The sequence below is a fragment of the Aotus nancymaae genome, unplaced genomic scaffold, assembly GCF_030222135.1.
Source record: "Aotus nancymaae isolate 86718 unplaced genomic scaffold, 86718_ANA_hifiasm-v0.15.2.pri h1tg000002l, whole genome shotgun sequence".
NCBI classification, from domain to species: Eukaryota; Metazoa; Chordata; class Mammalia; order Primates; family Aotidae; genus Aotus; species Aotus nancymaae.
This window is the reverse complement of record NW_026988413.1, coordinates 35,802,259-35,827,580: the sequence shown is the minus strand read 5'-3', so window position 1 is coordinate 35,827,580 and position 25,322 is coordinate 35,802,259. Positions and strand designations below refer to the sequence as shown.

General features: G+C 35.3%; 1 protein-coding gene across 1 annotated transcript in view; it reads left to right on the top strand.

The window, feature by feature from the left end:
- The window catches only part of KCND2 (potassium voltage-gated channel subfamily D member 2), a 501,311-nt gene extending 477,279 nt beyond the window's left edge, over nucleotides 1–24,032 (top strand). Inside the window, exons 2-6 of the mRNA XM_012474018.2 lie at nucleotides 5,516–5,678; nucleotides 15,079–15,174; nucleotides 16,061–16,153; nucleotides 19,475–19,722; nucleotides 21,374–24,032. Of these exons, the coding sequence (XP_012329441.1) occupies nucleotides 5,516–5,678; nucleotides 15,079–15,174; nucleotides 16,061–16,153; nucleotides 19,475–19,722; nucleotides 21,374–21,551 (778 nt within the window). The 3' untranslated portion in view covers nucleotides 21,552–24,032. The remainder of the gene's footprint in view (nucleotides 1–5,515; nucleotides 5,679–15,078; nucleotides 15,175–16,060; nucleotides 16,154–19,474; nucleotides 19,723–21,373) is intronic.
- The last annotated feature ends 1,290 nt before the right edge of the window (nucleotides 24,033–25,322 follow it).

The following is a 25,322-nucleotide window of genomic DNA, read 5'->3' as shown; positions in this document are numbered from 1 at the left end:
TAGTAATTTACAATTTTTCCTTGTAAAAATGAAAAAGAGAATGTGAGAAATACGGTAAGCATCAAGGTTTATTTTTAAATCAGCATTTTCTTCCTGTTGTACAAGAATCTCTTCTATCTTCATGATTGTTTATCAATTATATGATTTTTCTTTTCTCTTTTAGTATGTATGGATGTACTTTCAGGGATTGAAAGTCACTCATTAGCTAAAGAGATTTGCCTTATGCAACATTTGTACTCTATCAAATGAACATACATTTATACCCATCAAATAAAAAGAGAAAAAATAAAAACTGTATGAATAGGACTAGGAGGCTAACAGTACTGTGTTTGAAGACTGTGTAAGAAAATTCAAGGGAATATTTCTTCACTTGAGATATAAAGAAAGCCACACTCTAGCCATGCAACTTCTGAAGAAATACTAAACAGGGAAAACTTTAGCAAGATATCAATAAAATTTGGTTTACAGTGAATTATGTTTAAAAATTATCCACATTTTCAACCTATCATTATTACTTGATAAGAAGGAAGATGGATAGCTGGGTGAATGGATGCACTGTCTGCCTGAATTAATCAGATTTCACCAGATTGAGCATTAAATAGAGTGCACACAGGAATTCAAGAACTTGTACGAAACTTTTGGATAATATTTGGGATTGAAATCTTTACTAGCCAAAAATTAAATCTCTTCTGACACCGAATATAATCTTCATTAAATGCAAAATACAAAATTTTAGCCAAGTAATTTTGGAAATTGTGTGCAAATTTAGAATTAACACTTTTATGCAAAGGCCACTTCCATATTGTACCTTTTTAACTGATGTGAGGAGGAAAGGGAGCCATAAACACGAGACGATGGCTCAGGCTTGTAATTCCAGCACTTTGGGGAGCTGAGGCAGGTGGATCACAATGTCAGGAGATCAAGACCAGCCTGGCCCACACGGTGAAACCCTGTCTCTACTAAATATACAAAAATTAGCTGGGTGGGGTGGCACATGACTGTAATTCCAGCTACTCAGGAAGCTGAGGCAGGAGAACTTGAACCCAGGAGGTGGAGGTTTCAGTGAGCCAAGATCGCACCACTGCACTCCATCCTGGCGAGAGAGAGAGAGAGAGAGAGAGAGAGAGAGAGAGAGAGAATGGGGAAAAGCTTCCTTTCAATGAACAAAGTTCAAGTTGCTGTATTATGTAAAATATTTGATAGTTATTCTCTTATGATATATTCTCTTGTTTCCTTTTAACTTTTTTGAGAATTCATTCTTTATCTTATTTAACTTTAGGGGCTTCTTGTAGTCTTTTAATTAATCTTATTAAATAGAAAAAATATATATATGAATATGAACACCCATCTATGCCATGTTTTGGTGTAACTTTTTTAGAGGATGATTTTTCAAAGACTGAATGCATAATATAAAATTCTGAAGAAAAACAGAATGAAATAAATAATACTACTGGGCTTAGCATAAATTTACCAATAAGGAGTCTGGAAAAAAATGAGATATATTTTATATTGAATGTAAATAATAAGTACCAACAGAAAACCAAGTTGCCTAGGATACAAATAATCATTAAAAGGTGGCAGTATTTTAGAAACACTTAAACTTTTAATGATCATTTCACCATGGTAAGTGTCACTTCTCAATATATGCTTTCTATTCTAAGCCTTTCCTCCACGGAATTTCAGAGAGATATGATTCCTGAGGTGTGTAATGCTATTTTGCTTCTTGCTATGAGTTTGAATACTAGTTAGAAGATCTTTTGTTAAACAAAGAAAAGCAACTGGTTTTGCCAGTGAGATATATCCCATCCATGGCAGACTCTATGCTCAGTTACAAGTTTGCAGATAAAAATTGTCCATTTCCATTTCTCCAGGTCACTCCTAAAGGAGAAGAGAGACAAAGAGGATAATGTAAAAACAGACATGAGTCATACTATTTTTTTGCTCTTCTCCAACATATTCGAATAGTGAGATATGCTTAAATATTGCAGATATCAACAGCGGTCCACCTTCAACTGGTAAAGGGAGCAGGGAGAAGGAAAGAAAGAGAAACGTAAATTATACCAAGGAGTATGAGGAAGCAGGCAGCTGGTGTTCCATGGAAACCAGCTAAGGGCTCAGGCTTCCCTTACATGAGAAATTGCAGGACAGTCTGGACCGTCTTAGCACCCCTGCCTGTTCTACTTCCTTGTACTCTCTTACCATCTCCTCTACCTTATCTCACAGCAGCAGAGCCTTGGAGACCATCCTAACTGGCTATAATGTGGAGAGACTCTGTATCTCTACCCAAGAGTATAAACATGAGAGAAGATGTACCCACTGATGAACATTTTGTGCCCCTTCCTCTTCCCACCACAGTCGTTGCAGTCCTGCCCTTTGCAAATACTCACCTGTGCTTTCTCGGTTGTGAAGGATTGGTTATAAAGTTGATTGGATTACAAAACAAAGATGGTAGAGCTAAAAAATAACTATTTTATTTGATGTAGATTAGCATAACTTTATGACACGGAGCTTCTCTTATGTATCTGCAATCTCTTTGCCCTTATGGATCCTTCTAGACTGTGAATTTGCTGCCTTTCAGCAAACTGGTATAGCTCCTTACTTTTCATAATTTTCTCTAATAGTTGCAAGTATGCTGAGCTTGCCTATCCTCTGACATAAGCCTAGAATACAAAAAGTAGTTAATAAATACTGATTTTAAAATTCTTTTAAGGGCAAGAGAAACTATATGATGGATGCACTTAGCTATTTTATATATTTAGATTTTAGAAGGCTTACTTTAATTACATAGACTCAGTACTTGTCTTCTTTAGCCATAATAAATGAGTTTTTATTAAAAATCAAATCCCCTTTTAAAAAGCTGTGTGTGTGTGTGTGTGTGTGCCTGTGCCTTCTCTGGGGCCTACTTCATAATCAATGCAAAGGGAAAAAACACTGTGTATAAAATATGGCTGGACAATCAATGTGAACTGTGACAAACACATAATTTGGCTCATATGTACACAACATTGTATAAAAAGGAGTTGACCTTCCAATCCCACTGACATATCTCTATAGTAAGAACATCCCTAAGACTTTTTAAACTGATCTTCTAAATTCCTTTAGCTTTTGCTGTTTCTTCACTAACATAATCGTTAGATTATAATTTAGGTTCCCAGATAAACTGCAGAAAGAGATCATGTTTTATATGAAAACAGCATTCTGGTTCTTGGGTTATTATTTTTGTACTATAAATTAATAGTCATTCTGGTGCCAAAGCCTTGTGGGAACCTCAGCTATATTAAATTAGCCCAACTGCTGATCATCCACAAACACCAACAAGAGTGAGTATCTGGGTCTGCAAAGCAAAGGACCAGAGCTCAGAATAGGGTTATTAAATGTGGCACTAAATAGTATCACCTTCTGTCTCTCTCAACAGTTTTTCTTCAGCCAATTCCTCTCCATCTCCATATTGACACACATGTTTTCTCACAAAACAATGTTAGAGTGACTATTGCCTAGGCTACCTCTCAAGATACAATATAACCCCAAGTCCTCCTCAGCTCCCTAGAGTATGGATTCTAGTATGTGAGCTCCTTTGAGCTCTGTCTCTCAGGACTACACTCTGAGCATTGAGCTCTCCAGAGCCCCAGAGTGAGCGTGGAGTAGTTGGAGCTCAGACACAGCTGGGTAACTTCTGCAATAGTAAGATGGAAAAAACTCCTCCTTGTCCCTGTCCCAGGAGTGTACTCTTAGATGAACTCTCCATCAGAAAAGAAGAGAAAGTGTATTCATTCAACTGATATGTAGTAGGAGCCTGCCTTATGCTCATGAGACATGAAGTAGAACAATTCCTGCTTTAGCAAGTTTACATTCTAACCTCAGTAGGGTGGATGCGGAGTGAAAAAATAAATTAAGAAATAAGACAATGTTAATAAGTACTCTGAAGATAATCAAATGAGGAAATCTTATAGAGGATGATTAGGGAAGAGAATAAAACTTCTGTGAATGAGGTGACCAGAAAATCACTTGGATGGAGACATTTAAATGGCACCTTGAATAATCACCATCAGAGGGCTGCACACAAAATAGAGGGCCAGATGGCCAGTGTGGCCGGGGGCCAGTGAGCTTGGTGAAAGGTGACGTAAAATACAGGCAGCCACTGAATGAGGTAGGCCCTTGCAGGCAAAACTGAGGAGTTTGGATTTATTTCAGTTTCAAGTCCATTTGAGGGTTTAAGCAATATAGCAATAGTCTAATCTCCATTTTTAAAACCAAAGTTCTGGCTGCTATGTTGGCATGAACTGTAAAATGGTAAATGTAGAAAAGAGAGTCAGATAAGAAGCTATATTTGTGGCTCTGGTAAGAAATGACCATGGTTTGGTTTATTGTCATGAAGAGACTTGAATGGGATACAATTTGGTTTGCCCAGAAACAATGAGACCAACTAAGTGATGAAATGTTGATATCGGGGACTGGGGAGATGGCTCTTTCGGTTTTGGTATGAACAACTGCATGGTGGTGGTTCTATTTAATTATAGGTGGCAGACTTGTGGGAGAAAAAGATTTGAGAGAGGCAGAGGAAGCTAGGGAAATAAGAGTTCCATTTTGGCTAATTTAAATTTTAATTGGCTCTTAGATACCCAAGGGTAGAAATAATCAGACCAGACCACTGGAGATCTGAATCCGCTTTTCAGGAAAAACATCATGGCTGTCAATGTAAATTAGAGCATCAGCTGCATAGAGATAGGTTTAAGCTATGAGACTGGACAAAGTCACATAGGAAGTGGGCTTATATGGAGAAGATAAGAGGACTGAAGACTGAGACCTAAAGTACTCTAAAGTTTAAAAATCAGATAAGGGACAGGAGTCAGAAAAGAAGATGAGAAGTGGTAGCCAATGGGGTAGGAGGGAGACTAAGAATATTTTCTAATACTAAAGCCAAGAATAAAAATAGTCTTTCAAAGAGAGAATAGTCAACTGACAAGCTACAAATGAGAGACTGAGGTACATTTTTATGGAGAAATGGCCATTAGATTTCACAAGTGAAGGTTAATGGGGACCTTGAAAAGTTTATTTTTTAAATGATGGCATCTGGTGAAAGGAATGTGATGTGCTACTTTTTCTACTTAAATTTCATAACCAATTGAATGCTGAAAAGAACTAAGTGGAAAATTGTGTTATCCAGACTATAAATTTCAGCATGGAATTATTGAGTATTAAATAAATGTAAAGAACTATGTCATAGCATATAAAGGAAAAATTGAAGAGCTATCATTACATCATCTGGCTTAAAATATTTCCAATCAAAGAGATTCCTAAATGTTAGAATGATTTTCTACAAGGTTGAGAGGTAATTTTTATATTCAGATATTTATAATTTCTGACATTAAAGTCTGAAGCTGTGTATATTGTAGTTATGAAGTAGAAATAGACATGTCCAAAAATCATTTGACTTAAAGCAAAAAAACTATTATTTTCAGGTAGAAATGTCTTTCTGTGACTTAAAACAATATATATATATTTTTCTCTATCCCAGGTATGGTGACATGGTGCCAAAAACCATAGCAGGGAAGATTTTTGGTTCTATCTGTTCGCTGAGTGGGGTCTTGGTCATTGCTCTGCCCGTTCCGGTGATTGTATCCAACTTCAGTCGCATCTACCACCAAAATCAACGAGCAGACAAACGAAGGGCACAAAAGGTGCGTATTCAGCTCTGTGCAACCATGGTTTAGCACTTCCCACTTTTTATAATGAGCTTTAAAATTTCTTAATGGTTATTCAGTGCTCTGGATTGGTCAGTAGTTGCATCAGTCAGGACCAGGTAGGTAATTCTACACTAAAAAGAAACCTAACATCTCAGTGGCTTAAAGCAATAAGTAGTATTTCTTAATCATGCTACAAGTCCATTACTTGTCCAGAGAATAGAGACTTCATCTTGACAGCGTACTTCTGCAGACACTCCAGCAAGAGTAAAGGACATGATGAATCACACACTGCTTCCTAATGCACCCTCCTGGAAGTGGCTTGAGTCACTTTCTTGTCTATTGCATTAACCAAAGCAAATCACACAGCAGTGTCTACCTTCGAAGTGGGCAGGAAAATACAATCCTACTGTGGGGCCAGAAGCAGAAATTAGAAATATTCGATGAACAGCACTAGCGACAGTAGCAAAATCAGAAACAGATTATTGGCAAACTTTATTAAAATCAGATTTCTAGATCTGATTCATTGAGTCTCAGTCTATCAAAGGTCAAGCTGGTTCAGTAGACGAGGGTTATTAAAGGGCACCAAAATGTGTCTCTCACATGTTTTACATAGTTGACACAGGAAGTAATCTGATCATTTGTAGCTGAGTTTTGTTCTCGTCCCAGCAGCTTGCTGTTTGTTTGAACTTCATGCCAATTAATTAATCCCTCTAAGAATAAGCATAATGTACGCTCAACTATAAAATGGGAAAAATGATAAGATTAAGATTATATATAAGTATATATAAATGTATATAAACACATCATAATATTGTCAATATTTAATGTTTACTGATGGTTTATATGTGCCAGACATTAGTCTCCTGTTTTTCACAAAAGAATTCATATATTAAAAGAAAAACCTTACCTTAGGCAAATGAAATTTAACAGTTTAATTGAACAAAGAACAATTCATGAATTGGGCAGCCTTTCAAGCCAGAGTAAGCTCAGAAACTCGAGCACAGCCACATGTTTAGAAAAAGATTTATAGGCAGTAAAAGGAAAGTGATGTACAGAAAATGAAAGTGACGTACAGAAACAGCTGTACTGATTACAGCCCAGCATTTGCCTTATTTGAACAGAGTTTGAACAGTTGGCCCCTGTGACTGGCCAAAGCTCGTTGGTTGGCACAAGAGTGGGTTACAGTCTGTTTACAACTCCATTTAGGTTACAGTTCACTATGTGTAAAGAAATCTTTAGGCTAAACTTGAGTCAACACATACAACCTTCACTAAAACTCTAGCAGTTAGTTACCATTATATCCTCATTTTATAAATGGGAATCCTCAAGTACTGCCAAATTAAGCAATCGTAAGATCACATACCTGTTAAGTTGGAGATCCACCATTCCATCCAAGCCAGTCTTGCTCCCAGTCTCATATACAAACACTATGATAAGGTGCCTCTCATAAAAGCTATGTAAATCCTAGCATACTTCCCTTCCTCATTCTTCCCTTAGTCACCTTGAGAGGCAGGTCCCTTGTTACTTAGAAGTAATCTTGGAAATCTCTTTTGTAGTTTCCTTAGGGCTTATGGCACTGTATTTCTAGTATTCTTCATAGTCACTATATGTTTGTCCTTTAAGGATAGATTCATTTTTTAAAAGTATCCAAAGTCATTCATAATCATGACTAAAGTAGATGCACAACTTGGGTGATGTGTTATAACTAACAAAATATCGTAAGAGAACTTGGTCTAGTTATTCACTGGCTTTGTAGGTAATTCCAGAACAGGATCTTAAACACACATATGAACAATGTCAGCCTCTTTAGTAAAGTATAATCTCATAAAGTAAGACTTTGGAAAGTTCTAGTTAATTGGTGTGGCTACACAGCATATTTGTCCAAAGAACTAGCATGTTCTCTGTCAATTTATGCCCACTGTCAAAGATCTTCTAACTTTAGCAAAGAATTGCTTTTTTGAGCCCTGTAGTTACTTGTTTTATGGAACTTTTCATTTTTGGACAAATGCCTAGCCACTAACTAATTATTACAGAGAAGAGTTAGAAATAGTCCAGTCCACATGGATATAGAGAACTGATCATCTAATGAATAGAGAGGAGTAGAAAAAGGCACCCTCTGGATACCTGTAGTCTTATGTAGGGAATACATACCCTTGGCAAGCAGAGGTAAAGGGATTTCAGCCACAACTGATCCCACCACCAGGGACCTTCAAGCACCACAATTGTGGCTCTGCCCATAGTATAGTCCCTCTACTGGGTACATATGCACATTGTCTAAAATAACGGGATCCCACAAAAAGCTTAACTTCCAACCACCCATCTATCTCCGTTCTAGAATTCCCTTCTTTAGTATAAGAGCCACCTATATGAAAACTATAGGAAGCACAAATCTAATTTCCAATAAACCAATTTCCCAAACACCTGAATTTCTTCAGAGTTTGTCATCTACAACAAAGAAATCAATAAAGAAAACCTTAGGATATTTTAGAAGCATTTTGGCCTACTAAATACATGTAGAAATCAAAAATAAAAACATTCTAAAAGTACACTAATTGAAAAGTATGTTTTATGAATGCTTTTTGGTATCTTTAAAATATTTGCTATATATTTTATTTCCTGCCATAATGCAATGAATTTTACAGAGTTTTGCTACTAGAAAAATTGGATTAATAAAGTCAAATATAATAGCATAGTATAATACGTGCAGTATATAGTCTGTGATCAATAAACTGAACATAATCTTCTAAGAAAGAACAGTGGATATGAACTAAATAAGTTACCAAGGGATATTTCCTATTTTTCTTCCCAAGAAAGTAGAGGAAAAAAAGCAGAACAAACGTCCATTAAGTTAAGACAGTTTAAATTTATCTGGGTCTGGGCTACGTGCCAAATATTAAAGTTATGCAAAAATAACCAGCTAATTCAGTCAAGCAAGCATTCAATTCAGTAAAAATATCAGTCCAACTGACTAATAAAAGTAATATTACAAAATGGTTTTTAGACCGTGTTTTTGGTGTCTAATTCAATTGCCACTCCAAACCAAGCCAAAGCATGAAATAGATACAATATTAATTTGGGAAAATTCCCATCATCGCCATCAGAAATACTTTCCTTCTTCTAGGTTCTTCCCTCTGCAAATACTCTTCCTGCTTTTGCTGCTACCCACTCTTGCCATTTACAGGGAATACATCATTTACCACATTTGTATCAATCCTTGATAAAGTCTTAAATACTGACATGCTGGTAGGTATAGGCCTAAACTGTGACACCTCTCCCCTACTCCTACCACTGGTAATTGTATTTTAATAGATTTGTTGATTCTCTTAGTTATTCAATAAATAGTTACTGAACAGAATGTATTAGCCAAAATAAAGATAGATTAATGCAATGACAAGTGGCAGGTTGATATTTTGAAGCAGCTCTTTTAAAATATGGATCACACCACCTAATCATCTGCATACTCACAGGCTAACCTGTGAGTAATTATTATATGATAATCATAGTAGTAATTATAGTTAAAATTTAATAATACTAATTGCAACAACAAAAACCCTCACTAGTTTCTAGAATGTCCCAGGTGCTTTATATCTGTTTTTTGTATACTCACAGTCAACTTGCAAAGGAAGTACACTATTTCCATTTTACAGATAATTTGCTCATGCTCACAAACCTTAGTGATTAAAGTCCAAGGCAAAAAATTCTAGTATTATTTGAACTATGACTATTTTAGGATATTCCTATAGATAATTCTAAATGCAGTGAGAAGTGTAGAATCAATGCACCAGTGTGCAGTGTAATATTTTTAATTTTCACACATTAAATATTTCACATTGACTTAGGAAGATACTACCCTTATTTAGTCTGCCATTTATCATACCCTGCTAGTATGGTTTTCAAACTTCAGATTCATTAGAATCAACTGGAAAGCTTCTTTTTTGATTTTTGTTTTTTAGGGTTTTTTTTGAAATAGAGTTTCACTCCTGTTGCCCAGGCTGGAGGGCAATGGTGCAATCTTGGCTCACTGCAACCTCTGCCTCCCGGGTTCAAGCAATTCTCCTGCCTCAGCCTCTCAAGTAGCAGGGATTACAGGCACCCACCACCACACCTGGCTAATTTTCGTATTTTTAGTAGAGACAGGGTTTCACCACGTTGGCCAGGCTGGTCTTGAACTCCTGACCTCAGGTGATTTGCTCACCTCAGCCTCCCAAAGTGATGGGATTATAGGAGTGAGCCACATATACCAGATTGTTGGATCCCAAAACATCAGACTCTGTAGTTTTGGGTTAGAACCTGAAAAATTTACTAATAAATTCCCAGGTAATGCCAATACTGCGGCTTGGGAGACAACACTTTGAAAACCACTGCCTAGTACATTCAGCCATTTCTGAGACTGACCCACAGACTCTAGATAAGCGACAGATGATGGAAGTACAGAGACATAGGTGTTATTCCTATGAAAGCATGGCTAGGGGACCCGATGGCTTACAGACTCCAAAGAGGGAGTCCAGCCTTGCAGCCCCCATATGCCAGAGATGCTCGAATTTATTTTAGAATGGATCTAATGACAAAGGTCTCGATCAAACACCATTTGTGGGTAAGCAACATTGCCAATCCCTCCCCCATCCCGCCACCCCCCTCCCCAGTAGAGATCAAAGGTTGGTTTCTGGTGGAAATAGGTAAACAAGCTATTTCGGTAAACTCCCCTACATTCTCTTGTTATCTGCTCTTTGCTATTAACTCAACATAAGAGGATTAGGCTGCCTTCAGCAGTAACTCTTTCCCAAAGCTTTTGTAAAACCTTCTGGCCTTCCAAGAAGGTCTGCATCTTCCTATATTTTTTCCCACCACCCTGACCAATCTCCTATAACCAATGTCCAAATCAAAGAGGTTTTTTTTTTTTCAAGTAGAATAATGAAAAAGCAAGAAATAACTACTTGCTATAGCGTGAAAATAATCTCTTAGATTATCTACTATGATAACCAAAATTCCCAACTCCTAATCCCACCCAAGAATTTGGTCTCAGATGCCCTCCTATTTCCTCTTTCTGTTCTCACCTCTTCCAACATAGAATCCTTTTGTAGACCCTCGTTGCTTAGCCTCTTCCACTGACCCAAATCCCAGCCCTGTTTCTGCTTAGGCCTGCCATCTCCAGGATTAACCAAGTTCTGGACCTGGGAATATTACACTGCCACTGACGTCTTTCCTCTCTTTTTATCATTGTTTGGTACTAACTTGTCTCAAATTTCTAGCAGAGTTATTTTTCTTAGCAAATGAAATGCCTTAAACTTTTAAAAGCTGATAAAGTTTAATATGCTACCTCCACCTAAGGCATTTTACTAACCCTTAAATGAAAGAAACAAATGTAAGCAAAATTTCCAGAACGCATGTTACAGGGAGTGTAGGGCAAGTATTTGAGGAATAAGGAGTTACCAAAGAGAAACACCTTCTTTACGTCACTTTTAAGGCTGCCTAGGATACTTTTATTTTTCAAAATATTTTGTAATTTGGGAACAAGATGGTCTGGTAACTTCCTTCAATCTACCTCATACCTCATCTAGAAATGACTGACCATTTAAGGAAATGAGTATCTCAGTGGTGTTTGGCTTATAGATCCTTCTCAGATTGACTTCCAGCCTCTGTTGCACAACATACACTATAAAGTGTATGTGATTTGAGGTAATTCAAAAACAGTCTACTTAAAATCCATTGTATTCCACTGTATACTAGCCTGTGAGTACTTCACAATACAAGAATTCCATGTCAAATTAGTTTGAGGAAACTTGCATGCTATGTATCCCTGTTCTCCTCACAGTGATCACCCATAATACATATATAATATTATATGGTGTGAGGAACCCAAGAGCAAAGAAACCTGTTTAACACCTCAGCATTTCCCAGACCTTTCTTGAGCACAGAACCAGTTGTTTGCTCCATCTGTTTGGTTTAGATTTTACTCATTACACTTACGAATTCCTTGGAACCAACTTTGAGAAATCCTACTAAGATTGGATGATTAGGTAAAAACTGCAGCTATGAAGAATCAGGATGCATAGGAAGAGTATGCTTATGAGACAACTTTTTTCCAAACACCATCACCATTTAAGGCAAATTAATTATTTGAAAATAACTATAAAGCTTTTTTTTACACTGAAAGTGTAAACCTTGCTTTAATTCAAATTTTAGAAGACCCCGACTTTTCATACAGCTAAGATAAAGTACTTACTACAACCTTTCTCTAACTTCCATATTATTTGCTGATACTTTGCCATGCCAGAGGTTGTATGTCCTAAAAGCGGGGTAAGAGACTGAAAGGAATACATTTCTTTTTACTAGCAGATGGCTTTCTTTTAAATTCCCAATTGCATAATCGGAACTGCCAAGATTGTCATACTAAGTGGGTCAGAAGTAAAATGATTTTTTAAAAATATCTTTGTAAAATAATTTCTTTCAATTACCTGCTGGAACCAAAGAGATAATCACAAGTCATAAAGGCTAGCATTCAACAGGCATTTGTTGTGGTGCTCCACAAGACCAATTAAACCAATTAACTCCTATAGAATTGTAGTCGGGTCAAAGAAAAGCCATGATTGAAGTCGAGATGGGAAGTTCTTTTTCTAACATAGTGCATAACTAGGCAAAAATGGCTAGTCTGTCTCTCAAACAACGTCTTCTTATCCCCTAAGCTTAGAACTACTTCTGTAGTAGTGTTTGCCACCATATGTAGACTTTCCATTATATGATGAGAAATATTTGTCATTTTATTTTGCTGGATGGTATTTTTGGTTAATGTATATGTTTCCCTAATAAAATAAACCAGTACTTCCTAATGCTGCTGCTGAATGCTTAGAGAATGAAGGGAGGGAGGGAGAGAGGAATCAGAAGTCGGGAGTAGAAAGGCAATGAATGTTCCAGGAGACCAAAGAGACTTTAAGACTGAAATTTCAACGATAATCCCTTTTTAAAAACCAATATAGAAATTTCTAATTTCTGACTTACTAGGCTAATTCTGAGTCATTTCCAAATGTCCTTGTCACTTGCTACTGTTTTACTGAGTCTGGTCTGAAATCCTGAAACTGCAGCCCAGCTTTTGAAGTTAAACATTTTCTACCTTCCAACTTCATTCTCTACTATTGTGTCAGTATTTGGAGTGATCTAAACATTATGTTGTCAACAAAGAATGAAATTTGTCTAATTTTCTCATCATTTACAAATATGCTCTTTGTACACAGTATTATTTTTAACCTGGACTCAGCACACAGGAAGAATAAATTCAGGAAGGAAGGGAGGAGGGGTGGAGTTAAAGACAGATGATATCTAAATGCGATTTGGAGAGCTTCAAACATCTCAGTGCTACTCTCAAATGATGTGTGTGAAAGGCATCTTGGTACAATAACTTTGGAGGGAGATTTGGTAAGATCTTACAAAAGAAACACACAGAGACACTCACAAACACACACATGTGCACACAAACACACTTGTTATCGAAAGTATTAATTCCATGAGAATACCTTAAGATTGTTCAGACTCTTTCTCCAAAGATAATTTTATTTCATTAAAAAATTGCTGTCAAACAACATTACATGCTAAAGATAAATCTTTCGCCCATTCCCTTTGATCCAGGAATAATTTTGCTTTCAGAACTATGACTTGTAGATAAGCTCATCATGATAGTCAAAGCAGGCAGCATTGCTTATAGTTGCCAAAGATGCTTTAAAAATTAATTGGTGGTTGGCCTGGTAAATAAATAATGCTTTGTTTATACTGTGGTGTATTATACATTTATAAAAAATGAGGTGGATCTTTACATGTATATATGGAAGGAGTTCCAAAATATAATTAAAAAACAACAAATTTGCAGAAGAGTGTGAGGAGTATTCTCCGGACTAAAAAAATCTATGTGTGTGTGTGTGTGTGTGTGTGTGTGTGTGTGTGTACTTGCTCTTTTATACTTAGAAAATTTCTCACAGAGTTCTCTAGAAATATTACCATGATTGATTCTGAAGCCTAGGAGTGGGATGGCTCCATGGTCAGAGACAATTGTTTGCGTGCACTTTTGTGGTACTAAAATTTTTTCATTTAAAAAATCTAGATAATTTAAAACTTTTTATTAAAAGGAACGTTTTAGGACTTGAGACTAAAGATACTACTGTTCTGGATTGTTTAGAAAGGAAAAAGAAGGAGTCTTGTAAGATAAGCTTAAGGAAACTTATCTAAGCCATCCCAGTCTCTGTTTTGCTAACTTCATGTAATACAAGTAGAATGGTCACCAAAATAGTACTCTCCAGGAAGAGAACACCAGACTCCTTCCATGACAATCTAAATGCACATCGACAACAGCAGTTAGAAAGTAGAATGGAATATCAGAAATCTGGAGATGCTCAGCACTTTCACTTTAGGGATCTCACTGTAACTTAAAGGAACAATTGAACTGGCCACCTAACCCCTCTACACTGAAGGATATTCTCTATACAGACACAAAAAAAATGCTTTAAAAATGAAAAGTAATGTTTAAATCTCTCTGGATAGGCTCACTATGTTCTTCATTTCACCAAATTCAAGAGTGAAATACAAATCACATGAGCATACAGTTGTGTGGACCCATGCCAGTAGACAAAGTAGATAAATTCAGGGTTGTTTTTGTTCGATTGTTTTGTTTGTTTAGAGAGAGAGCCCATGTTGTTTGGCATGGGATCTACATTGGCTCATTTAAAGGATAATTGCAAAAATATAATTTTATATTGGAGGATGCAGATACAGATGAATAGTGTTTCTTAAAAAAATAAAAAGGAAGAAAGGCAATCAGTTCTTGATACTTAGTTACTGATTTTTTTAAGGACATTAGTTTAAACAAAAAGGAGTTGGCAGCTGGTTTCCTGAGCTACCAAACTGGTCTTCATTTCATTAAGTTACTCAGATCGAGATAAATGAAAATATAAGTAAAGTAATAGTTATTTTTCTTTTGACACAACTGAAACAATAATGAAATAATTTGATCTTATTGTAAAGACTTAATTATAATTTTTAAAGGCACAAGCCAGCTCCAAGGTAGTTTATTGATTTTACTGATAAATATTAACTGAAATAAAGTACTTAAAAAGGTAGAGAGGTCATTTTCAATAGTTGCATGTGAAAAGCTGGCTTTCACATGTACCCCAAAATCTAAAATGCAATTATATATATATACACATATATATACACATATATATGTATATACATATATATACACCCATGTATACATATATATACATATATATATGTGTGTGTGTGTGTGTGTGTGTGTGTGTATATATATATATATGTAGGCTGACAATAGGATTATACAAGAGTTCCTTCACTGTTTAAAAACAAATAATTTATAAATGTTAACAGGACATTTGTTTTTCTTCTCCTACAGAAAGCTAGACTGGCCAGGATCCGGGCAGCCAAAAGTGGAAGCGCAAATGCTTACATGCAGAGCAAACGGAATGGCTTACTCAGTAATCAGCTGCAGGTATGATCAAGCGCTTCTCTTTTTTTAATGTTGAGTTTATTGGTTTAATATTGATTTAGTTCTACTTCCATATAATTTTATTGTGGCTAATTATGACAATGGCTATCAAAACAAGTGTCTGTTCTTGTTGTTGTTGTTTTTAATTTCACCCTATACATCCCAGTTGGCTATAGCAGGTTAGAAACTGCTCTATGAAATATTGCCAGTGAATCATGATGTCTATTTATCATTGGGCAATATTTCTACACTGTCTCATATTAACAAAGTAAAGGCAAAAAATGCTCTATAATTCAAATGCCTAATTCTTTTTTATTTCAAATTTACTTATCTTCCTTAACGTTCATCTCGGTCAGGGATTGGGGTGGGTGGCTAACATGATGTCTTGTTTTACTTCACAACTAAGAGAGAACACCATTCAGTGTTAGGAAGTTCATATGACATAAACTACAATTTGAGGACATTTATTTTTACTCCAGAACTTTCCTTTAATATTTAGGATTCCAATCTTTACTTTTACTTACAAAATAGCTTTTATTTATGTATGTGCACATAATTGCAGTTTCAACATTTTCTAAGCACTAGGTTAAATTTGATTATCAAAACATAACAGCTTCCCATCTTACAAACACAGTTGGTAGTTGAATGAGTAAAAGAGATTTAAAATTTCAATTCAGGGAGGCATGTCTAAAAGACCAGACCATTCATTTGATGAAATTGTAAATGCCGATCATCCAACTTCACAGAAACTGCACATTTGTTCCTTCCTAGTTAAAAAAATAAAACGTTGCCAGTTAATAGAGCAGATCTCTCTATGGAAATGTGTAGCCAAGGTTCAGGTTGTTTGCAAATAAAATAGAAAGCTCTTCTGTCTTCTCTTTGTTAACAGTCCTCAGAGGATGAGCAGGCTTTTGTTAGCAAATCCGGCTCCAGCTTTGAAACTCAGCACCACCACCTGCTTCACTGCCTGGAAAAAACCACGGTAAGGAGACAGCATGACTGCCTTCCTCTGCTCTCTGACAGTAATTCCATTTTTTTGTGTGCATACTTAATGCTTCCGAGTGTGATTTCACTGTCTGCATTACTGGAAAACATACTAAAAAACAAACAAACCAAAACCCCACAATATTTGAAATTACTTGGAAAGACTGTAATGACATTTCAACTTGGAAAGTATTTTAGAAACTTATTTAGAATGTTTTATTCTTAGCAGCTATTTTAACGCTAGTCTAAGAAGTCACTTAATGCAGATGAAGATTGGTCTTCCAATAGTAAATCCTACACAATATCATTTTCCGTGATTCTTAAAATGCTGGTTAGACAGAAAAAAAAAACTAATGATGCTTGAGGATTCCTAACATCTAGATCAAGAGTATAGCAATAGCAGTAACAAAAAATAGAGGCAATGGAATGTAAGCATTTGTTTCATTCACAGCTGTAATGAATAGACATAGATAATAAAAACTACTCTCATTAGAAAAATGACTAATGTAATCACTGGTATGCCCCTGGGTACTAAGGAGTGAGTCTGTATTTCTTCACTTACAAGCCCTCATTTGAACTCCCTCATTGGCAAATGTACCAATTTCTTAGCCAGTTTGATCATCACAGTCTATGATGATCACAGAGAACAAAACCTTCACCCTATTTGAATCATGTCAGCCCACTCACTCTCGGGCAACACATGATTTGTCTCCTCAGTTCCAAAGGATTGCCTGTCCGTGTACTTATTTACCAAGAGTCTTTCGGCACATATTTACTACTTGCCAACTATGTGCCCAATAGTGAGCCAGATCCAAGAAACGCCATGAAATGAGGTGTGGCCTCTGCTGCCATTTAGCCTCCATTTGTAAAACAAAACCCCAGACAGGGGTGTTACTGGAAAAGAGCAGTGAACATGGAAAGCAACAATGATACCACAGTCAAGGGAGCAAAGAGGGCAGAGCCATGTGGGGACAGGTCAGGCAATGCTTCCTGGAGGAACTTGAGTAGTGACCTGCAGGGTGACTAGGAGTTAACTACGCAGAGCAATGAAGGAACTAACAGGTGATATAAGCACCCAAAGAAGAAAAGAACTCAGCCTAGGAGGAAGTGAAAGAATTTGAGGGTGGTCAGAAGAAGAGAGTGTAGCATGGCAAAAGAAGAGGTGAAGGGAAAGGCAGTGGCCAGATATGTTAGGTTTTGCAGGCATGTGAACAATTTTGATCTTTAGCCCATGGAAATTATTTAAGGGTTTTAAACAAGGTAGTAACATGATTATACTCGCATTTTTAAATAAAGATATAGACAGGTCTATAACCTAGTAGGATAAATTTGAAAGTTAAATGATAGATTAATAATAAAATGTTGGCTGGGCGCGGTGGCTCATGCCTGTAATCCTAGCACTTTGGGAGGCCAGGGTGGGTGGATCACATGAGGTCAGGAGTTCAATTATACTCGCATTTTTAAATAAAGATATAGACAGGTCTATAACCTAGTAGGATAAATTTGAAAGTTAAATGATAGATTAATAATAAAATGTTGGCTGGGCGTGGTGGCTCATGCCTGTAATCCCAGCACTTTGGGAAGCCAGGGTGGGTGGATCACGTGAGGTCAGGAGTTCAAGACCAGCCTGGTCAACATGGTGAAACCCTGTCTCTACTAAAAATACAAAAAAAATTAGCCGGACGTGGTGGTGGGAGCCTGTAATCCCAGCTACTCAGGAGGCTGAGGTAGGAGAATTGCTTGAACTCAGGAGGCAGAGGTTACAGTGAGCTGAGATGATGCCATTGCATTCCTGCCTGGACAATGGAGTGAGACTCCACCTCAAAACAAATAAATAAATAAAATGTTTTTATTCCTATCTTTTTTGTTTTCTTTATTTTCCCTTTTTACGGGCTTTTTTAAGATCAAAAATCACTGAACACCAACTAATATAGTTTTTACTGAGCTATCTACAAAAGTATGTAGTAACCTATAGCAGAATGTCCCCTGCACTTCCAATCACTGATGAGATAAATTGGAATCTGATGCATTATAACTTAGGTATGTGAAACTATGCATTGTAAGAGAAGGAAACAGATTGTGAATCTTTTGTGCACTATTTTTTCTTTGAAATTTAATGTTTAACATGAAATTCTGTCTTGTAGATTATATTATTCTCTAGACTTTAAAGAGTAAAATGTTAAATTTAATTTGTTTCAAAATGCTTTTCTCAGCAAACAAATGACAAAATGAGTAACTAAAACGTAATCTATTTCTTATTAGCCAGTGTCTTGCTTCAATTGTTTTACTAATACTTTAGGGTGAGGGACGGTTAAGTGGAATTTGGTATGTGCAAAGTCTTCCATTATAAGACTATCCCTACCCATGCAAAGAAAAACAAAATAGTAATTGAGGTCATTCTCTCATAGTTCAGACCAAAAATGTTTTCCCTTATATTTATGAAGTGAAATTCTTGCATAGGCATTTCAGAAGGTTTTTTTGTTAAACATTTTAAAAGCAAAATTGATACCATATTTCTATAAAATATGATATGTGAAATGATGCCTATTACTGTTTGCTACTGGGCTGAAGGTTAGGAAATTGGGATGAAGAAACCCCGAATGCATACAGAGATCATGAGTACAGCCAGTGATGCCAGTGATGTATCACAAGATTACAAAAAAGGCCACAAAAGTTCAATGCTAATCCCTTCTGGGTCAAACATGAAGTGACACATTCGGCAGACAATTATATTTTACTTATGTAAATAATAAGTTATATTTTTCTGCACTGGGCATTTTTAGAGGAACATATAAAAAATAGATCGTGTCTTAGGAATCTCATTTCCAATTTAGAAATGTTTTCATCCCATGTGAAAATATTTGCTAATATATAACAGACAATCTAACTTGGGGCATTCTATTAAAATAATCTCTTTCCCATAACTTCAACCTGTTTAAAAAATAAAGTCTGTGGGAATTTATAACTTCCCTGTAGGTTTAATCTATATTCATTTTTAAGGGTTTTTTTTTTCCTTAGCTTATACCTTCCAGATTTTGTATTTAAATAAATAAATGATATTTCAAAATAAAGTTAGTCGATAAAGAGACATTAAATCAGCCTATAGATGTCAATCTCTAGGTCTAACTACAGAGATATTTCCATATAAATGCCAAAAAGAAGTGATTTGATATTCTAATTTTCATGAAAATGATTTTATTTAACATTGTATCAAGTCTAACTGTACTTGGGCATATTTGAGCTTTAAAAGTAAAGCTGTGTATTTCCTTTTTAAAAACGTGCTTCTCTGTTTCTTCATTTACTTACAATTGTGAAACAGAATCACGAGTTTGTGGACGAACAAGTCTTTGAAGAAAGCTGCATGGAAGTTACAACTGTTAATCGTCCTTCAAGTCACAGTCCCTCACTGTCTTCACAACAAGGAGTCACCAGCACTTGCTGTTCACGAAGACACAAAAAAACTTTTCGCATCCCAAATGCCAACGTGTCAGGAAGCCATCGAGGTAGTGTACAAGAACTCAGCACGATTCAGATCAGATGTGTGGAGAGAACACCTCTATCTAACAGGTACCTGAGATTAATCTGTGCTGCCTACACACCTGTGCCGGTTCCCAGGGTGTGTCTTCTGCACTCATGTTGCCACTTATATGGCACCTGAATCCCTAGCTCCTATAGTTCCAGAAGAGACAAAACTGGCATTGTAACAAGTAGGAAAATGGTTCTACTGGCATATCCATAAAGGACTAAAAGTAACAGTTACATCAGTATTAAGAGTCTAAAGAAGAAAAGATGGTTGGGTGCACACAAATGTGTTTTTCTCTCTCCAACTCCACAACTTTTTCTTATCTGGGCAAGAACTTTATACTCATGAGTCTCTTACGTATTAAAATAGTCTGAAATGATGGTGGACACTACTAAAAGAAACAAATGAAATTGAGATCAATATGGCTAAAAATTATTTAACAGCACCTAAAAACATACACACTCTAATAGTAAAAATGAAAACTCTACCTACACAAATCTTTTCTGTCAATATATAATTTTGATCATAAAGGCATTTTTGACCATATCAAACACAAAATCAACATAATGCAAAAAATAAAATACTTAAATTGTTTACCTCTGTTTAGTTTGTGAACAATTTAAGTAAAACTTCCATATTGAGATTTTCCCTTTGCTTTTCCTTATTCACTGTTTTTACCACAAACATGTAAAAAGAAAAAGCAGTACATTTAAACAATATATGTCATTAAAAAATCACTTTCTGCCAAAATAATTTTATTTTGCTCTTCACATTGAATAGCATATATTGTTAGAGTGAGAGTCTGTAAATTCAGTCCTACTTCTTTGCTGACATTCAAAAGTCTTTGTTGAAAACCTGGATGCGATTCTGAAGTCAGGTGATGTTGATTTACATAAATTGGATGCCTCTGAGACTAAATTAAAATTTGGAGCCATAAGACTTCTATCTTCAAGATATTTTAGATTTGCAGTCTTATATCCTTTATAAAATGAAATCAACAATGGAAAAGTCTTTAGAAAAAAAAATTTTAGGACACAAACATCCTAATTATGTTTTCCATAAAAATAAAATAATTAGTTTCAAGCTTCTGTATATATCCTCCTCTCTCCTTTCTCATTTATCCCCTTCCCCACATAGTGTATGCAATTCATGCAAGAATACCATTTGGGAAAACCTTGAAATACTAGATAGTAATAGCTATTTTTTTTATTTTTGTAATATGTTATCATCTTTAAGTTGAGAGATTGGGAGACATTACATATCCCCAAAAGACATAAAAATAAAAATATTCTGTGGTCAAAAGAATTAAGAAATCTATATGATATGGCTCTTTCACAGCAGTTTCTCAGATCTCTCAGAGGTCCTGTCTTAAAACTACTTTGCTCAGTCCAGGCTGTCCAAATCCTACTTGATGCTCTTTCTTTCTTACATTTTTTTTTTTTTTTTAGAATACATTCAGTTTGATAAATATTGGATGGAACCAAGTTGAAGTGTCTTTTAGAAATTTATTTAATGTTAATAACTAATGTTCACCTTAACACAGATTAACGTTTGGTGTTTGATATTGTTAATTATAATAACTTTTCTTAGGCAATTATATATTTCTATAAGCATTACAACACATATTTCTCAGTTGTATGAAAAAAATTTTAAGTAAACAACTTACTTTCCTAAATCTTTTTTTTGTCCTATCAGCCGATCCAGTTTAAATGCCAAAATGGAAGAGTGTGTTAAACTAAACTGTGAACAACCTTATGTGACTACAGCAATAATAAGCATCCCAACACCTCCAGTTACCACACCAGAAGGAGACGACAGGCCAGAATCTCCTGAGTATTCAGGAGGAAATATTGTCAGAGTCTCTGCTCTGTAAGACAATTGGAATAAAGTCTAAGAGAATTTGAGCCCTGGCTATGAAAAAGAATCTCAACATAGAAGAAAGAAGAAACAATAAATATTCTGCAGATTAAGGCAGCAAAGCAAGAAGGTTGGTAATGAAACAAAAACAAAGCTTCAAATCTTAAGGATGTGCATAAAACCACCAAATGGCATTTCTAGACAGTTTGACCTGTTATACAGAGTAATATTCTGTGGCCCTTTGACTTTGTGAATGAGCACAATGAAATGCCACCTATTGATGCTTCTTATGATCAGAACTCTTTTTTAATAAAATAAATAAAATAAATCTTTGAACATAATGTTCCAGTTGAATGCAAAACAAAAAAATATGGAAAACATTTTGATAAAATTTTTTCCTGTTAAAACCATGAACATTGGCTATGATGAAGATTATTACATGTGAAAAAAAACTCACACGACATATTTGTATTGACTGAAGGAAACCATCATAATGCATGCTAGAATTCTTTGAAGCAGTGATCTCAGTTTCCTTATGTTGTCTTCAGAATAGGCATGATAAACTATAATTGTAGAAAGGGGTAATTTCTGTGCACTTACAACAAGCTGAGTGTTCATGTTCCATGGTGAGCTGTGCAAATAAACTCCTTCTAGAACTGCAGTATTTCTCATGGGGATGCTCATTAGTAAATCTAAAGTGTTCAGATAGTTGAGTATTAATTATCATTTAACTTTGCACCTAGATACTGTTACAACTGCAATAATTCATTGTACAACTGTTGTATCAGGAATCAGGATGTTTTTGTTGTTGTACTTTCCAGATCTTTATAGATACGGTAAGAGCCACGTTCGTAGAAAAACTTTTGGTGTGGCCAGGTTTTAGGTAACTTTTTAATCCAAAACTATTGTGCCATAAATGTTTTTCAGTAATATTCTTTGGTCCACTGTATTCCTGTGACACAGTGCATTATCTGTTCTTGTATTTCTATAGCACCTTTCTATTGGGTTTATCATCATCAACAAGACTAACGTTTACTGCAGTTTAAGTGACTTCCCTACATTTGTATTTCCAAATAAATTATCTTGTAAGTAGATTGTCATCAATCCCCTTGTCAAAAACTAGAAAAAAAGGAGTTGACCCATATAAATTATCTCTAACGTCTTTGTTGTTTATGGAAAAGCCCAGATCCTGGATATATCACTATGTATTTTATGAAAAGATTTGACTGGGACTAATATCACAGGCTCAATGATTTCAGAATCTTACTTGATGTATTATTTATTTTGCTTTAGATCTTGAATACATTTTGAGAATCACTAATGTGGATTGAAATGTAGAGATAAACTGGAGTGCTTTATTTGGCAATATTTGATGAAAGCATGCTTTCTACACTATTAGGGAAGGCAGAACGAATTTATCTCAAAAAGGTTACTGTGTATTGCAAGGTACAATTTTCTCCAATAAATCAGGAGGACAGGAGTTTGATGATGCAAAATTGATCTCTGTACATTTAAGTGAAAAGTCTTTACAACTTTCACCCTTAAAATATTTCAGCAGACATGTCTGCACGTGACAGTGTAAAAAAATTTAATGTCAAATTCAAAGTTTTTGTTCATTCCAAGCCACCACTGTAAGGAATAAAGCTTAGCTTCTGTACATGGAAAGATTTAATAATTATCCCTCTATTAGAAATGAGATATTTTAAATGCTTATCATATTTTCTCATAAAAAGGGATTAATCCAACCATTTTCAAATAAAGCCAGAAATTCTTGATTCCCATTTCTAGAATAGCTTCTAGATCAGTGCTATGCACATAGTAGATCTTAATAAACATTTGCTACGTGAAAGTAAGATAAACTTAACTGTCTCTTGGGAAGAACTGGCTTTATTACTAGTACATCTTTTAAAAAGTTACTAATCTTCCAGCAGTGCAAATATTAACAATTATATTAACACCTGCCTCATGTCACTTTATGCTTCTAGAACAATGTCTAGTGGAACTTATTTGATGACATTTATTGAAAACTTTTCAAAAAGTAGACTAAGGAGACCACAGTCAGGAATACTTATGTCTTTTGATTCCCAATGAGAAGTTCTATTTTCATGTTCTTAATATTATATAAAAGAAAATGCAATTAGATTACTTTGATTAACAATTCCACCACCTCTTTTGATTTATCACTTATCCAAAATCATTAATTTTATTAGACTTTTGGAAAAGAAAAAACCTTTTTTGATGTTTTAGGTGATTTAAAAATATACTGTGTTGGTGGTGAATGACTATTGATGACTGTGTTAAGTGCATCTGTATTGTAAGTGAAATGTAATTATTTCTGTGTACCATATGGAGTAACTAAGGTCATTGTTTTTGACAATTTTGTTTGAAATTCATATATCTTATTTCAAAGGATAGCATAATATCTGCATTATGCTGGAAAAAATAGACCTTTGGAGAATACTTAAATAAAACATGTGCATGCTTGAACAGGAGAAAATGGTTGACTGTTGCCCTATTTTCTTAGATTTCATTCCTTTCCCAAAATTAGGATATGCCACACTCATAATACACATGTGGGAGGACGCTGTGAGATGTACAACTCAAAGGAAACAACAATTGAAAGTAATGCTTAAATCTCATCTGAATGGGTGGAGACAGTAGCTTTTGCCAGTAATGGGTATTAAGGCAGAGACTTTAACAGAAAAGATAGTATCAATTAAGGAAAGCCAGTCCCTAAACCTTATATACTTCTTAAACACCACTACTTGAATTAAACAGAGAAGCTCTGAGGTAATGGTTTTGGTCAGAAATTAATTAAATTCTTAATCAAAGGCTTTATTTTATTTAGGAAAGCAAGGTGATTTATCTAGCTATTTGTGTGTATGTATGTATATATGAAGATACATATTTATTCATACACATTCACATAGATTTTCATTCATTTTTAATATGCATACACTAGTGGCTTCTCTTCAATATCCTGGAAAGGATAAAAAACAAGAAAATGTTAAGAGTTTGTTAGAAGAAGGAAAAAGACAAAGGAAATGATTTAGTAGAAAGACTGATTTCACTGGTGATATATATGATCCTCTTGGTGGATAGTCTCTATATTTTCTTGTTAATTATTTTCATTTATAGCCTTTGATATATTAGGCGTCAATCTTGCATTAAAAAGTTCAACACACCTCCCCATTCCTTCAACTTAGTCACAATGTTGGCTTAGAAATAGCCTCCGGGGAGTTATAATATGTCTGCCAGTAACATCGCTCAAAAGAATAAAATAGGGTTCTTGAAATTAAATTGATGGCTCCTCAGAGTTTCATAAGAAAGACGTCTTCTCTCCCTACAGTGCCATTAAGGTGTTTGTTTTATTAACTCACTGGTACAAAAATGGTTATTACTCTGCACTGTGTAAACATCTGAATTTTCAACACAATTATGTAGGCACACTGTATTTTTTTAATGAAAGTTTAAATTGTTTCTGCCAAGGTTTAAATTGTATCTACTTCAGCTGGTTGTATTAGGATAGTAAAATATTCTTTACAGAGTTAGATGTTTTACTTCTAAGGAATTACAAGTTTTGAACAGCAAGTTTGCTTAAGATAACTGTAATATATAATCATTATCAAATATTCTAGTTGAAAATAGAATTAAATCCATATCATACTTTTAATCTTCCTCTTTACTGCCTGCTCTGCCTTTTTTCTCCATTATCTTCAAGCATTAATTATTATTGTAGCAGATTATTTTCCCCCTTTCCCTAATTACTTCTTTCTCTAGCTTCTCT